This window comes from Pinus tabuliformis, chromosome 6, assembly GCF_031772625.1.
Source record: "Pinus tabuliformis cultivar Carrire ecotype Pingquan chromosome 6, CPIR1, whole genome shotgun sequence".
NCBI classification, from domain to species: Eukaryota; Viridiplantae; Streptophyta; class Pinopsida; order Pinales; family Pinaceae; genus Pinus; species Pinus tabuliformis.
In genome coordinates, this window is record NC_142292.1 from 663267415 (window position 1) to 663283892 (window position 16478).

General features: G+C 40.0%; 1 protein-coding gene across 2 annotated transcripts in view; it reads right to left on the minus strand.

The window, feature by feature from the left end:
* Positions 1-11989: 11989 nt before the first annotated feature.
* LOC149260350 (polyprotein of EF-Ts, chloroplastic-like) overlaps positions 11990-16478 on the minus strand; it is a 230752-nt gene continuing 226263 nt past the window's right edge. For both annotated transcript variants that reach the window (XM_089420355.1, XM_089420364.1), the window contains exon 5: positions 11990-13171. In XM_089420355.1, coding sequence (XP_089276481.1) covers positions 12502-13171 — 670 coding nt within the window. In that variant the 3' untranslated portion in view covers positions 11990-12501. The remainder of the gene's footprint in view (positions 13172-16478) is intronic.

The window sequence follows — 16478 nt, forward strand, 5'->3', positions numbered from 1 at the left end:
TCAATACCTCGGACCAAAACCTTGGACCAATACCTCAGACCAAAAACCTCGGACCAAATACCTCAGACCAAAAACCTCGAACCAATACCTCAGACCAATAACCTCAGACCAAAACCTCAAACCAATACCTCAGACCAAACCCTTTATTTTCCATCCCATACGCGCTTTTCCTTCTGTGAAAGTGTGTGCATACGTATACGCTTCTTCTATTTCGTGACCCCGCGTGTATATGCTACTTGTACAAGGTGAACCAACATATACTTCTTAAACAATTCTCTTTCTTCAATCTCTAGAGTCTGATTTGTAATCCTTTTTTGTTAACCCGTTGCACTGTGAACTGCCATCATTCATCATATATGTGAGTTTCCATCAAGGACAACACTTGTATCATAATGCCAACAATCTCCCCCTTTGGAATTGATGGCAACCATACTGGTGTTTATTACATCAAGTTGTAGAACCTGTTAGATATATCAAACAACACCAATATACTTTCCCCCTTTGACATCAAGGGCAAAGGGCAGACCAAAATCAAGCTCCAATGGTTAAAACAACTAGGTCAATAATTTGGCGATTCTTCAATGTCGATTTTTTGACCCTATCTTAATTCCCTTAGTAAGATAAGTCCTACCTAAAAATTCAACCTCATGTGAATTTGATTTAATTATTAAATAATGGATTTGATTTAATTATTGAGTGATGGATGGCATATTTTACTAAAGGTCACACTGTTTGAAATTTTGGTTGCATCCCCCTAGAATTGATATCCCCAATATTGCAATCTAGAATTTTTCAAGATGTGGTAATCTACAGGTTCTCTATATTCATTCGCTCCAGTAGTGATGGTATGATTTGGGGCACTAGTTCACAGTGACAGGAAGTAAATGGCGGTAGAATGGTCAGTCGGGATCACTACAGGGTAGCGTAGAAAGCGTGATGGATTATACTATTTATGTTGTTTGACACTAAGGACATTAACTGCTAGAACAGGGTCGTACGAACACATTGTTGATGTTTGTGTCAACTCTTAGCGAAAGCTATTATCACTAATACAATTACAGCTACGGCTGTGGAGGCGACCGCTCTTGTTTTTTTTTTTTTATATATCTTTTGATTTTCTTTTGTAACTTTTTTTTAAATAATATTTTAGACCTTTTTTAATTTATTTTAAAGTTCCTTTGCAATTCTTTTTTTTTGAACTTTTTTTATTTTATTTTTAAATTAATTAATTAATTATTATTTTTTTAATAATTTTATTTATAACTTTTTTTTCTTCTCTTTTCTTTTCCCCTTTTTTAAATATGATTTTTTTTTAATGATATGGGCAAAGGCCTAGTAGCAACTACAGAATGGAGAAGCTCCTTCTTCGTAGCGAATGCTTGATTGATGACAACAAAGTTGTCGGGAGGTTGATGGCCAAAGGCCTCGTGATCAGCCAACGTGGCTCCAATACCAAATGAAGCGAACAAAGTTCCTTCTACAGATTAATTACTCCAAAGACTTGGAATATCAAGATATCCATGACAATACAGATATTATATATTAAATATATGAATAAGAATGATACAATGAGAGTGAGAGGCTTTGCTTATATATGAAGCAGGGGTCTCTTCATGTGGAGTCATGTCTCATTTAGACATGACTCTTCAACTTGATTACTAATTAACTAATCATTATTTATGATTATTGTCATTTACATTATTTCCTATATATTTTGTTCATAACAGAAACAGGCTTGGCCTCCTCTGCAAACTTGCACCCCTCTGCCTACAACTCGCTTTGGATCCTACAACCTACACTAGATCCTACAATTCGTATTGCTCACTGAGAAATGCTACTGGAAATAGATTTGGCAAATATACCGCCTTCTTCGACCTTTGAAGCTATTCGCACCTCCTCCAGAAAATAGATATGGTAACTGGAGATGAAATTACTGCCTCAAATATGCTAACTGGTTAATTTGGCTATTCGATTTGCTTGCTTCAACCAACTTTTGTAGAAAATCGACCTTTCTTTGACTCTGAGAATACTGAAGAAATGAACTTGGCAATCTCCTCTTTTGGAAACACACCCGACCTTCTCTCTGCTACACGCACTCCCTTAGGAATGTGCAAATCTGCTGTTGCTTTCCTTTGGAAGTCCTTCTCTAACAAGCACACTGCCTGCTACACCTCAACTAGGCAACTCGCTCAACCTTTCAGAAGTCCTCTGGAATCTGGTACACGATCTATTGCTCCTGAAGCTCGCACTGACTCACTGGTAAAACCACTACGACCTATTGCTCCTAGAAATCACGAAACTCATCCCTGAAGCTAGAACTGGAAACCCTCTTAGAATTTATGGAAATACCCTGTGTGCTTTTCTCTCCCTGCCCTGTGCAGATATGCAACTGCAACCCTTACTGCAAATCTTCTACGCCCAAATATGCTCTGCAAATCAATTGATATGCTCATCAGAATTGCTCCCTGACAACCACACTGCCTACAAACTTTTCTCTGAGGCTATTCGAATTTTTCCTCTAGAGTGGATAAGGAAATCGAACCCCATGCCTTTGTAATTTGCATCCTTGGCTTGGCCTACACAGATTTGAACTCTGTGCTTCAGATCTCTGAAACTGCACAATTTATCGATCTTTCACCTCTGAGTCTCTAATTTGATCAACTATGCTCTGATACCATGCAAAATTTCCTTAAATTTCAACAACTGAAATTTATTCTCCTAACTGATTAGCAGTTTATTTGTTTTTCGAAAAATAATGAATAAACCACACTACAATTCTTCACAATAATAATTATGTTGTGGAAGTAAAATCACGAACTGAGAAATAGATGCACACCCATAACAATCGACACAATTATTTTGGACTAAAAGTCCCCAAAAAAGCCCCGAAGAGAAAATCGGTATAATAGATAAGAGTTTATTTTATTATTATGCAACAAATTGGAGTGTACAATAATCTGGATGCCCAACTGGCAATCCTCCAACAAATATACTAGCAAAATTGTTTGGAGAAGACTTTTTCCCTCTGTAATCAAATTAGCCTCTATTGTCCTGCACGAACCCCACATTAACAAACTCGCTCTGCCTGGAATTCGCATTGCTGGCTCTAGGAAATATGCATAGCCCCGGATCTGCCTCCAACTAGGTTGTCTAGCCTCCCTTTACCTCCAGAAATTTTTTGCTTTGCCTTTTGAACTTAGATTTGACCTCCAGCAACCGAAACGAACCCAATCCAGCAACTCACTTTGTTAGACTGGCTAACTCACACTGTTTGGACAACTCTCTCTATAGAAGAATTCGGCCTCCTTTTCCCTGCCTCTCTAACACTGGAAAACTATTGGGAAATTCTCTGAAACCCTACTCTTTGAATTTCTACTGCTCCCTCTTTCCGATGCTCGAACTGCACCCTCACTAAATCTGTGAATTGGGTAGCTCAATCTGCCAAGATGATTGATGCTCTCACCACTGTCTCTCTCCAACCCTTTAAGTTTCTCTTATAATCTCTCATTGAGACTTCAACGACCAAGATTAAATCTCTATCGACAAAGAGCAATTAGACTACATCAATAGAAGTCTCTAGAGCAATCTCGAACATGTAGAAATTTTGAATAATTTAACACATATTCAACAGAGATTATCCTGATCATGTACTATTGCGGAAAACATACACAATACATAAGCTCCTCTACGTTGATCAACAATATAGCAGCATCAATAACAATAAAACATCAAGAGCATTCACACATTAACACAGTATGTATCCCGGGGAAAGCATATCGCTAAAAACCCCACACTATCTGTATATTAATGATTGAGTCATGTAACATTACACAGCATAATACTTCTCACAAGTATCTCCACCTCTGTTACACACAATACAGCTCAGATCTGATCTCCAACTCTCTTCCACTGCTTGACTGCCTCCACTGCTCAATACCTGCTCAAGAACTGATGAGAATGGCTTACCAAACTCATTTTTCACCTGCAAAATAGTCACTCACACTTTGTTGGACGTGAGCACAAGCTATAATGTGGGCAAATACGTGGGCAAACTCATTGGCATACTCAATCCCTTAATTGTGCAAGATCTGGTGCACAACTATAGTCACAACTGATAGCAATCTGATTCTCTACCACCTGTCCCTGTTGAACTGAACATGCACTGACATGCAACTGAGTTAACTGATGTATTCATTAGTTGTATTATGAGTTAATAACTTGTGAATTAATTAATAACTAATTCACCCAACTCATCTCTAGTCTATTTGCCAGTTAGACTAAATACAACCAGTTTAACAAAGCTAAACTGAACACAACTCCATCAACTCCACAATCAACTCCACCAAACTCAACTGATTGAGTTCTAATTGAAGTCATGCATGCAACAACTCAACTGACTCATAAGAAAAGCGTATTTCCTTCTGACAGCTGCATGTGCCAGCTCTGTAGCTCAAACTGAAGTGCTCCAAGAGAATAAGATTAAGTTTATAGTCCAAATATTATTGTGAGATAATAATATTTGACTTTTCTATTTTTGACTTTGATCACTCACACTGTGATCACTCACACTGTGATCACTCACACTTTCATCAAAAATAGAAGTCCATCTATTTTTTCCCAACTTGATCAATCATCCATAAACATGATCCATATGTCTAAAAATAGACTTGCGCCAAAAATAGCCTGTCGGCCCACTTAGTGAAGGCGACTCTTTTCACTAAGCTCCATCATCTTGTTGCAATCTCAACACTCCCTCTCGACAAGATATGGATTATCAGCAACCCCTATCCTGCCTCGGTGGTACTCGAATTTGCTCCTGGTGAGAGCCTTCGTCAGAATATCAGCATCCTGATCCTCCGTTGGAATGTACGAAAGTAACATGATCCTCCGCTGCACACAATCTCTGATATGATGGTACCTGATGTCAATATGTTTAGATCTATCATGAAATACAGGATTAGCCGAGAGTTTAATGCAACTCTAGTTATCACAGTAAATCATAGTAGGATCCAAATGAGAACCGAACAAACCAACCAAGATCTTCCTCATCCATATAGCCTCGCATGCAGCCAAACTTGTTGCCATATACTCGGCCTCCGCTGAACTGAGTGCCACGGATCTCTGTTTCCTGCTGTACTAAGAAACTGTTGTCGATCCAATACTGAAGACCCCTCCTGATGTGCTCTTTCTGTCTGTTGGGCTCCCTGCCCAATCTGCATCCGTGAAGCCACATAGCTTCACCTCATCCTCCTGTTTGTACCACAAACCATATCCCGATGTGCCTCTCAAGTAGCGCAATACATACTTGCCCGCCTTCCAGAAGAGCTTGGTAGGCTTAACCATAGCTTGTGAAAGCTGGTTAACTGCATAGCATATATCAGGTCGTGTATTGACCAAATACATCAGCGACCCCACCAACTGTCGATAAACAGTGGCATCCACTTCTTCTCCCGAAGTGGCATCCTCCTTCCTCCAACCTCCAGGAAGAGGAGTATCAACAGGCTTGCAGCCATGCATGTTGAACTTCTCCAGTATCTCCCGAGCATACTTGCCCTAAGAAACAAACAGTCCACCACTGCGCTGCCATATTTCCAATCCCAGGAAATAGTGAAGGAGGCCCAAATCCTTCATCTCAAACTCTGTAGCAAGATCCTTCTTGCATGACAGTATCAACAGCTCATCACCCGTTAGAATCAAATCATCAACATACAGTACAATGATAAGCAACTTACCCTCCACCACAATCTGGTATAGGTTAGGATCCGCCTCGCTCTTGGAGAATCCAAGTCCTGTGAAATAGTTGTCTATCCGTGTGTACCAAGCACGTGGTGCTTTCTTCAACCCATACAACGCTCTCTTGAGCCTGCACACATGCGACTCGCTGCTGAAGACTTCAAAGCCTTCGGGTTGCTTAATGTACACCTCCTCCTCAATGACTCCATTGAGGAATGCAGTCTTCACATCCATCTGATGAATGTGCCATCCCATCTGCGCTGAGAGAGCAAGAATCGTCCGTATGGAAGAATACCTTGCGACAGGTGCAAAGGTCTCCTCATAATCGATCCCCTCAATCTGTGAAAAGCCTCGGGCAACAAATCTTGCCTTGTACTTCTCCACACTCCCGTCAGCTGCCTACTTAACTTTGTAGATCCATCTCGAACCCACCACTGATTTCCCTTCCGGTCTAGGAACAATCTCCCATGCACTGTTTCTGACAATAGAATCATACTCTTCCACCATGGCATCTACCCATGCAGGATCCTCCACAGCTTCCTCAAAAGAGGATGGCTCAGTCACAACACACTTGCTCATAAGAGCCATGTATCCAGTGTACCGATCAGGTGACTGTCTCTGCCTGCGTTGGGTTGTAGGTGGTCCTACAACTTTCTCTGCATCTTGAGCCAGTCGCTCAGCTTCTGTCAATCGCTTTCGCCCTCTGATGATTGGCGCTGCATGAGTGGTCTCTTCCACTCCATGAACCTCGTCCTGTGGCTGATCCACGTCCTGAAGCTCATCCTTAGGAACTAATAGCTCCTCATCTACATGCAAGTGTAGCTCCCTCTCAAGCGAACACTTCATGGCTTCCTCCTCCTGAAATTTTATATCCCGTCGCACAACAGTTTTACCACTGTCTGGCAAATACACACGATAGTTGTGGGGCGTATCAGTGTACCCCACAAATATCCCACCCTCTGCGGTCGGCTCCAACTTCTTCCTGGCATCCTTCGTCACATGCATGTAAACGTTAGCACCAAAAATCCTCAAATGAGAAAGATCAAGCTTCTTACCAGAATAAGCCTCCTCGGGTGTACTCATGCCAAGTATCCTATGAGGACAACGGTTCTGCACATAGACTGCTGTATTGCATGCTTCCGCCCACAAGTGAAGGGGTAGGCCCTGATAATGCAACATTGCCCGTGCAGCACCCACAATCGTTCAGTTCTTCTGCTCAGCTACCTCGTTCTGCTGTGGGTTATGGGGAGCTATGAGCTCTCTACGAATCCCTTTTGTCTTGCAGAAATCCTTGAACTCGTCCGAGATGTATTCACCACCATTATCGCTCCTAAGAGCCTTCACCTTCTTTCCCGACTCCTTCTCGACCAGTGCTTTGAATTCACAGAACTTTGAATATGTCTCGCTCTTCTTCTGCATGAAGAAGATCCAGCACTTACGAGAGAAATCATCAACAAAAATCACATAATACCTGTGTTTTGCTGTCGAAGCAACTGAGAAAGGTCCACACACGTCTGTGTGAATTCTCTCAAGGATCGTCGTGGCGCGACTATCCTTCTCGTGAAAGGTGGCTTTCACAAACTTCCCCAAAGTACACCCCTTGCACTGATCTGACTGCGCAAGTGTGCCTTTAGGAAGCCCTGTAGTGATCTGTTGCAGTATCTTCAAGGCTCCATGGTGAAGGTGACCCAATCTCCTGTGCCACAACTCGCCATCATCCCGGCTCACCAATCCTTCTGCCTTGCCTGCCATTGCTGCGCATCCATCTACATGCAACTGATAAAGGTTCCTCACTCGAACCCCTATCTTCCGAGTCTCACCAGTTGTCTTGCTGCGCAGGAAGGCCTTTCCCTCGCTGAAAACAACATCATACCCCTTGTCTTCTAACATCGCCACTGAGATGAGATTCTTCTTCAATCCTGGAACATGCATGACTTCCTTCAATACAAAGGGTTTACCAGACTCCCTCTCAAAGGAAATGGTACCAATACCGGTCGCACTGTATCTACCATCATCGCCCATCTCGATGTGCACTCCAAGATCCTTGTCCTCCAGATCAGAGAACAAATCTCTATCTCCCGTCATGTGAAAAGACGCACCACTGTCCAAGAACCACACTGATCCCATCACACTTGAAACCAAGCATGCGATCAATGAAAAATCAAGCGCAAACTATGAGGCTAGAGCCTCTCCTACTGAAGATCCAGCAGCTTGCTTGTTCTTCTTCTTCTGCGGACAATTAGTGGCATAGTGTCCGTGCTGGTGACAGTGAAAACACTTCACCTTGGACATGTCCTGCGTCTTGCCTTTCGCACCGGAATGAGAAGCTTTCTCGTTCTTCCCCTTCTTTGCTTTGGCAGCCAAAGCGCAATTCTCTTCATCAGATACCTTTGATGAAGATCCATTCTCACCTTTATTGTTACTGAGTTTATCCTTGAGCGCCAGGTCGCTCTTGCTTTGGAATAACATTTGCAATCCGTTGAAAGACATTTTCAACAACACTGCTGCAAATTCGAATTTCCACCAGCTCCAACTCAACTGCTTCCAATCTAGAATTCGTGAGAACACAATATTTCTCGTACAGAGATTGACTGTATGGGCATTCACCAGATATCTCACCTTCCAAAAGGAAGGATGAATCCAGAGGCTACCTGGCCCGATTACAGACTTTGCCTGAAGAAATAGAATGTAAACACTTCCTGAATAGTAGATCTGATGATCAATCCTCGCTTGATATCCTGTAAAAATCTCTTCTACAAATCAAGCTGCTCCGATACCATGTAGAAACTTTTTCTACAATTATCTAGCTCTGATACCATGTAGAAATTTTGAATAATTTAACACATATTCAACAGAGATTATCCTGATCATGTACTATTGCGGAAAACATACACAATACATAAGCTCCTCTACGTTGATCAACAATATAGCAGCATCAATAACAATAAAACATCAAGAGCATTCACACATTAACACAGTATGTATCCCGGGGAAAGCATCTCGCTAAAAACCCCACACTATCTGTATATTAATGATTGAGTCATGTAACATTACACAGCATAATACTTCTCACAAGTATCTCCATCTCTGTTACACACAATACAACTCAGATCTGATCTCCAAATCTCTTCCACTGCTTGCCTGCCTCCACTGCTCAATACCTGCTCAAGAACTGATGAGAATGGCTTACCAAACTCGTTTTTCACCTGCAAAATAGTCACTCACACTTTGTTGGACGTGAGCACAAGCTATAATGTGGGCAAATACGTGGGCAAACTCATTGGCATACTCAATCCCTTAATTGTGCAAGATCTGGTGCACAACTATAGTCACAACTGATAGCAATCTGATTCTCTACCACCTGTCCCTGTTGAACTGAACATGCATTGACATGCAACTGAGTTAACTGATGTATTCATTAGTTGTATTATGAGTTAATAACTTGTGAATTAATTAATAACTAATTCACCCAACTCATCTCTAGTCTATTTGCCAGTTAGACTAAATACAACCAGTTTAACAAAGCTAAACTGAACACAACTCCATCAACTCCACAATCAACTCCACCAAACTCCACTGATTGAGTTCTAACTGAAGTCATGCATGCAACAACTCAACTGACTCATAAGAAAAGCGTATTTCCTTCTGACAGCTGCATGTGCCACCTCTGTAGCTCAAACTGAAGTGCTCCAAGAGAATAAGATTAAGTTTATAGTCCAAATATTATTGTGAGATAATAATATTTGACTTTTCTATTTTTGACTTTGATCACTCACACTTTCATCAAAAATAGAAGTCCATCTATTTTTTCCCAACTTGATCAATCATCCATAAACATGATCCATATGTCTAAAAATAGACTTGCGCCAAAAATAGCCTGCCGGCCCACTTAGTGAAGGCGACTCTTCTCACTAAGCTCCATCATCTTGTTGCAATCTCAACAAAACATCCTTAATTAATTAACTTTAATTAACCAACTTCCCTAAGTTAAACTTCGAAAATAATTTAATTATTGGTTAATTAATTTAATTAAGGTGTTTCAGAGCCATATCTCACGAATCCATTTCTGGGTATTGGAGATCCTGTGTTCCTTAGCCTCTTAACACCATCTAAGAGTAGAACACGTCTGATGCTACCATCATAATAAAAAACTAACATTGTCACGGACTTGGTTAAGGTGAATTGATCTTGCCTAAGTACTGGATGCAGGTGTTCTACCACTTGATCACTGATGATCAAGTTAGGTGAGGATCAGTTAATGGACATAGGGTGTGTGATCTTTACCAAGGCCATTTATGATTGCCATGGACTTGGTTGTGGTAAATCGATCTCCCCTATTGTCGAATGTGGATCATTCTTCCGAGATGAGATGAGATGATGATGCAACTATCAACTTTCCTTATGAGACATGTACATCTGAGATGAGATCTATGATATACTCCTTTAGGTCATGGAGCTTGACCTAGAGACCAATAGGGTGTGTGTGATCTTTACCAAGGTCAAACGTGACTACCATGGACTTGGTTGTGGTAAATTGATCTCCCCTATCATCTGTTGTGGATCGAGACATCATTGTTCAGCCAAGATGAGATCTATGGAGCAGCCGGAAGAATTCCTCCCTAGCTGAGAGGGAGCATTGAAATTGGATTGTGATGCTATCCCTTTCCTTATAATGACAGAGAATGAAAATACCTCCTTGGCTAAGAGGGAGTGTTGAAAATTGTAGCCATGGTCAGCATTTCCATCAATGAAAAATAAAAGGAAGAAAAAAATTTAATATTGCAAATTTGAATTTATAATTTTTCCCTCCAAAACCCTCCAAAATTTTAGAAGTCGGCCTCATGATCTTTCAAGTTGGCTGGGCTCCAATAAGACACCCATTCGACCCCCCTTGGAAGTCTATATAAAGGAGAGGTCTCCCTCTCATTTGGACACACTGAATTTATCTTCTATCTCTTTGATCCAGCAAATTTCAGAGGTGAAGGAGGGCCAGAATTGCAGAGGAAGGTTTTGGGATTTCTTCTTACTGTTGGGTATTGGTTTGGCTATTCTATTGATACCATTCTGATGTATTGATGTACTATGAACTCTCTCTCCCTCTTTCTCATAAGGAAGAATTTCTGGGTTTTCCCCTCGTAGGTTTTGCCCTGGCCTCAGGCCTAATTTGTGTGTCTCTTGTCTCATGGTTTCTTCATTATTTTCTATTGTGATTTGCTACTGCTCTTACATGCTTATGAATGGATTAATGATGAATAATGTGAATGCTAACAATGATTGTTTGAAGCTATTATCTGTACAAGAAAATCTGTTCTAAGCAATGCCCTAGTAAAATTTAACAATTCACTGATCTTAAAAATATCCATGACTTTCTAATTGACAAGAAGCAAGTCTAAGCCTTGCAGAGGAGACCAACTTTTCAAATACTCCAAAGGGTGGTAAAGATGCTTAATAGCGTTTATTTATATTGAAGGCGCTCTACACAATCTTGAATGTCTCGTGGTTGTATATTTTTATATATTACTTTTACAAGTGTCACATAATAACAACATATAGTATCCAAACTTAACTAAAAGCCTGTTGTAGTGGTATCAAAATGCATATCCATATCCCTAACCAGATCCTGGCAACTTTGGATGCTTTAGATAAACAATAAATTGTTTCGGTGACATTCTAGTAATGATCTGCGCAATCAAGCGGATCCCTAACTGTGCATGGTAAAGACCAAAAGTTGAAACTCTAAAATGACATGGGACCTTGTAATGGTTGAAGTGGATGATTGGTTCAAATTTTATTGATGTTTGATATCTTAGTCCTGAGAGGATGTGAACAAAAGGATAAATCTGCTCAATGGTTGCAGCAACTGCAGGTTTCCTCCATTTTGAGAAAACCATGTACAACATCAGTATGCCTGCTGTGATTTGAAAACTACGCCAGTATCCAAACGTTACATGAAAAAACAACAACAATGCTGTAAACAGATCGAATTGACCAACCAACGAATTGCACGACAAATACGGTGTTATTAGAAGTGCCTTGATATTTGTAACATATTTGGATAAAGGGTAAGCGATAAAGCCTGCATAAATATCTCTATATATTATACAACATTCATTTCAATCAGATTAGAATCTAGATAGCTTATAGACAATTTTCTATGTACACACATGCATACATACATACAATGGTAATGATTTGGGAAGATGCCAGAAACTCTAGTAAAATGACGAAAAAGTATAGAGCATGATAAATTTGACAGTTATGTAAAATACTTCCCTGAGAAATATTCGAGCTATTTCAATTCAGATTACTGTTCCATCTACATTCATGCAAGGAAAACTTTTATCCAATTGGACAAGTTTGAATATACATAATCAATTGTTTTGCATGCTATCGCAGCAGCCATGAGCAATTTTATTCCATGTGTTTTGCGTCTACAATGAAGCTCCAAGACTCTAGCACCTCTAAAATGTTCTTGTGAAGGTAATCACCATGGAGAGAAGGAAATCCAACCATGATCGTTAATTGCTAAAACAACTGTGCAACCCCTGTCAAAGCTAACAGTAGTATCTACTACCTTCTCTCCAAGACGTGCATATTTGTTTACTTTCACAACTAAATCCATGGGCAGAAAAAAATAGCCTATCACTTAATGTGATAAACTAGCATCAAAAGAATTACATTCGTAACCAGCAAAAGAGTGTTTGTTCTCCTTCAGAACTGACTTGCATTCTTGGGTACCACTCAATACTAAGATGCAGCTACAATAATTTAAGTTTGTAGCTTTGATGCAGTTTGTTGTGCAATTTCTGCTGCAAGGTTCTTGGTCTCCTTCTCAAGGCCCTCACCAAGATTATAGCGTACAAATCTTCTCACTTGGATGTTTTCTCCTAAAGTTACAACTGCCTTCTTTACAATGTCTTTAACAAGAACATTATCCTCCTTAATAAAAGTTTGTTCCAGTAATGCTAGCTCGCCTAGCCTCTTTGCTATCCGTCCATCCACAATCTTTTCTCTAATTTGCTCAGGTTTTGCAAGAACGTCCTCCCTTTGCATTTCTATCTCCCTTTCCTTGTCTACTACCTCCTTCGGGATATCCTCTATGGAAACATGCCGAACTTGTGGACAGGCAACCACCTGCATTGCCAGGTCTTCTACTAGTTGCTTGAAGCTATCACCTCTTGAAACAAAATCAGTCTCACAGTTTACCTCAATCAGCACACCAATACGGTTGTCATGAATATAGGAACCTACTCTGCCTTCAGCTGCTATTCTGCCCGACTTCTTGTCAGCACTTGCTAAACCTTTCTTTCTCAAAAACTCCTGAGCTTTTACAAGGTCCCCACCAGTTTCTGTAAGAGCCTTTTTACAGTCCATCATTCCTGCCCCTGTCTCCTCCCGAAGTTGCTTTACTAATGCGGCAGAAATAACCACAGTTTGCCTGCAACACAGAAGCATGAATTTCACAGTCAACAATCAAACTTCCATAATCATATACAGACAGATTAGTATTGTGACATAGCAGACTGAGGAATCAATAATGTAGACTTCAACAACATAATGGGAAACAATAAGGTCCGTTTCCTATTTGGACTGTTTATCTACTAGGAACCATTTTAAACCAAAAGGAACACTTTCTGAGCTTGCTGAGAATGCTATTCACTTAGTTTTCCAAAATTCATTTAACAAAGGAAATACCATCTCCTGAAGCTGCATGGAAGGCAAGGGATACAGTACAACTGTATCTTTATTAATTCCTGGCTATGAAGCTCTAAGAAAATGTAGTTAGGTAAATATAAGCACTGGTAGCAAAACTTGTTTCGGTCAAAATTTAGCACTTTCTAAGCACTGTTCCAAACTATGTGGTCTCGTACAGTAGCTTCTCACATCTTTATGGGCATCCCCAATATTCTAAAAGAAAATTAACAAGTTCACTGAATTTAATATTTTGAAAACTTTTACCACTAATAAACTCTTCATATAATCAAGGAATTAAACACAAACATTCCCAAGCTATATTTGAGTCTAATATTCGTATGAGTTGGTGATTAAGTATTGCACTAAGTCACATGACACAAGGACTCGGGACATGGAGGATACATCCTAGTACTGACATGGGACACATTGACCCTGGACATAGGACATAAGGGGGTATGTTACACACACACATACAAAATAATAATAATATAATTTACAAATTATAGATACAAAAATTAAATATAGACATAAAGATTCATTTTTTTTAGAAACTGTAACATATAAAAATATTGATACTACTAGTAGCAGTATCAATGATGATCGAAGACATGAGAAATTAGAATATACACATCTTGGTCTTGGAGAGGTTGAATAGGTCAAGGGTCTTGGTCTTGGTATTCGTCAATTGGAGTCTCTATAAGAAGAAGAATTTGTGCAGGTTTTCCTCTCAAGTGGAGAGGTTTTGGCCCTAGCGAATAGCCTACATTCTATCTCTTGTCTCTTTGTTGTTTATGCATTGGTAGCTGTTTGATGAAAGAAGAAAACAATAATAATCTAAAGAGAAGAATCTAATCTAAGAAGTAAAAAGCATTCACAAGCAGTTATCTCAGAGAAATCACCTAATACTTGATGCCCTAGATTTTTCAACATCACAGAGCCACAAGGGTCTCTTCTTGGTGGGAGGATCACAAGGAGGATCTAAAGGATCCATGGGTGCCATAGCCTCATCTGCAAGGTCGGGCTCAGGCACGGATGGCTCAACATCTGCATCCATAGTATCATTTCATCTCTCAGTGCTGGTTGGGATAGGAGAGTCCCTTGTTTTCACAAGGGTAGCATCCTCGTCAAATGTCACATCCCAGCTGAACTCAATATTTCTCTGGCTTGGCACATATATCTTGCAAGCTTTAGAATTTTCATAGTAACCAACAAACGTACATTTCTTTCCTAAAGCCTCAAGCTTTGACCTCTTCTCCTTTGGCACATGAAAGTAGACAGGACATCGAAAGATTCTCAAATGTCCAACTTCTGGTTTCACACCTGTAAATAAGTAAAAAGAGTCTTGTTTTCCAAGGCATGATGAGGACTTCTATTCTAGACATATACAACAATATTTGTAGCTTCTCCCACAAAAACATAGGAAGCTTTTGGTCATGAATCATGGATTTGGTAGCTTCTATGATGGTCTTGTTCTTCCTCTTAGCAACTCCATTTTGTTGAGGTTTGTATGGAACAATGACCTCCTTCTTAATCTTGGCTTCTCTGTAGAAGTCTTTGAACTCATTTGAAGTATATTCTCCTCCATTATTTATCCTCAAGATCTTGATCTTATTTCCTGTTTGATTTTCTACAAGAGCCTTGAAATCCCTGAATACATCAAAAACTTGATCCTTAGTCTTCAAGAAGAAGATACAAGTTTTATGAAAGCAGTCATCAACAAATATTGCATAGTATAAATATCCTCCAAGAGATTTCACCGGCATGGGCCCATAAAGATCAGAATAAATAAGATGAAGGATCTCCTTAGATCTATTGTTGCTAAAAGGGAATGGTCCCTTGACATTCTTCCCACTGGCACATCCCTGGCATACACCTTCATGATCAACCTACATCCTAGGTATCCCTGTAACCATCCTGCTCACAATAGGCAAAGCTTTATAATGAAGGTGAGCAAATCTCCAGTGCCAAAGTTCACACTGATTTGTACTATCATGGACCAATGCTTGAATTGGTCATCCACAAACTTTGTATAGGCCATCATCCCTGACACCCATTGTGAAGGTTGCCCTCATGCTAGAATTCCTTGGCCAAGCAAGGACTTTTCCATCAATGAATGCAACTCTAAACCCCTTGTCTTCCATGGCAGAGATGGAGACAAGATTCTTCTTTAGGCTTGGCACATACAACACATCATGTAGAAGAATGGTTTGACCATAATTCAAATGAAAAGAAGTAGAGCCATATACCCTTTGACATCATGAGTAGAATTATCCCCAAGTATAATTTTCAAATTTGACTCCCTCTCAACCAAATTTGAGAGGACCTCACGATACCCAGTGAAATGTCTAGATGCCCCACTATCCAGCAGTCAACTATCTATGCTATTTGAAGAAGAGCTAGAAAGAGCAACAACAAGAACATATTCAGATTGAGAACTTGCAACATTATTAGCATACCTTGAATTTCTAGTCCTCTTTTGAGGGCGTTGGGGCTCTTCAACACTTTCATGGGCAGCACAACCTCCTCTTTTCCTTCTATGGTCGAAGTAGTTGTTGTCCCTGTTGAAGAATGTAACTAGGTTCGGTCTTCATAATTGTATAATGTAATTTATTTGTCAAAAGAAATTTTATTATGAATTATTAAAGCATGGGTTTCATGATTGGATCATCATGTTTATAGGTCAAATCCTCCATTGTAGACTTCTAAGTTTTATATTGAGCCAATAGAGTCATTGTCAATTTTATTAGACCCTTCTTGGTCTTTTTATCATGTAAAAAGAATTAATTTTGAGTCAAATAGGTCATTTGATAGCTCCACACCAATTCGGCCTACATTAGGGCAATTTGACCCACAGAAGAGGCTATATATAGACAGGCAGTTCGATCCATTTGCTCACTCACTCAACAAGTTCAATACACAAGAAAGAGAGGCAGTAAAAGGTGCGAAATTCCAAGAGAAGGAAGAAGATTGCAGAAGAAGACAAAGTCAAAGTTTTGGGTTATCTTTCTCTCACATGTGCGAATTTGTTGGGCTATTGATGGGGCCGAAAT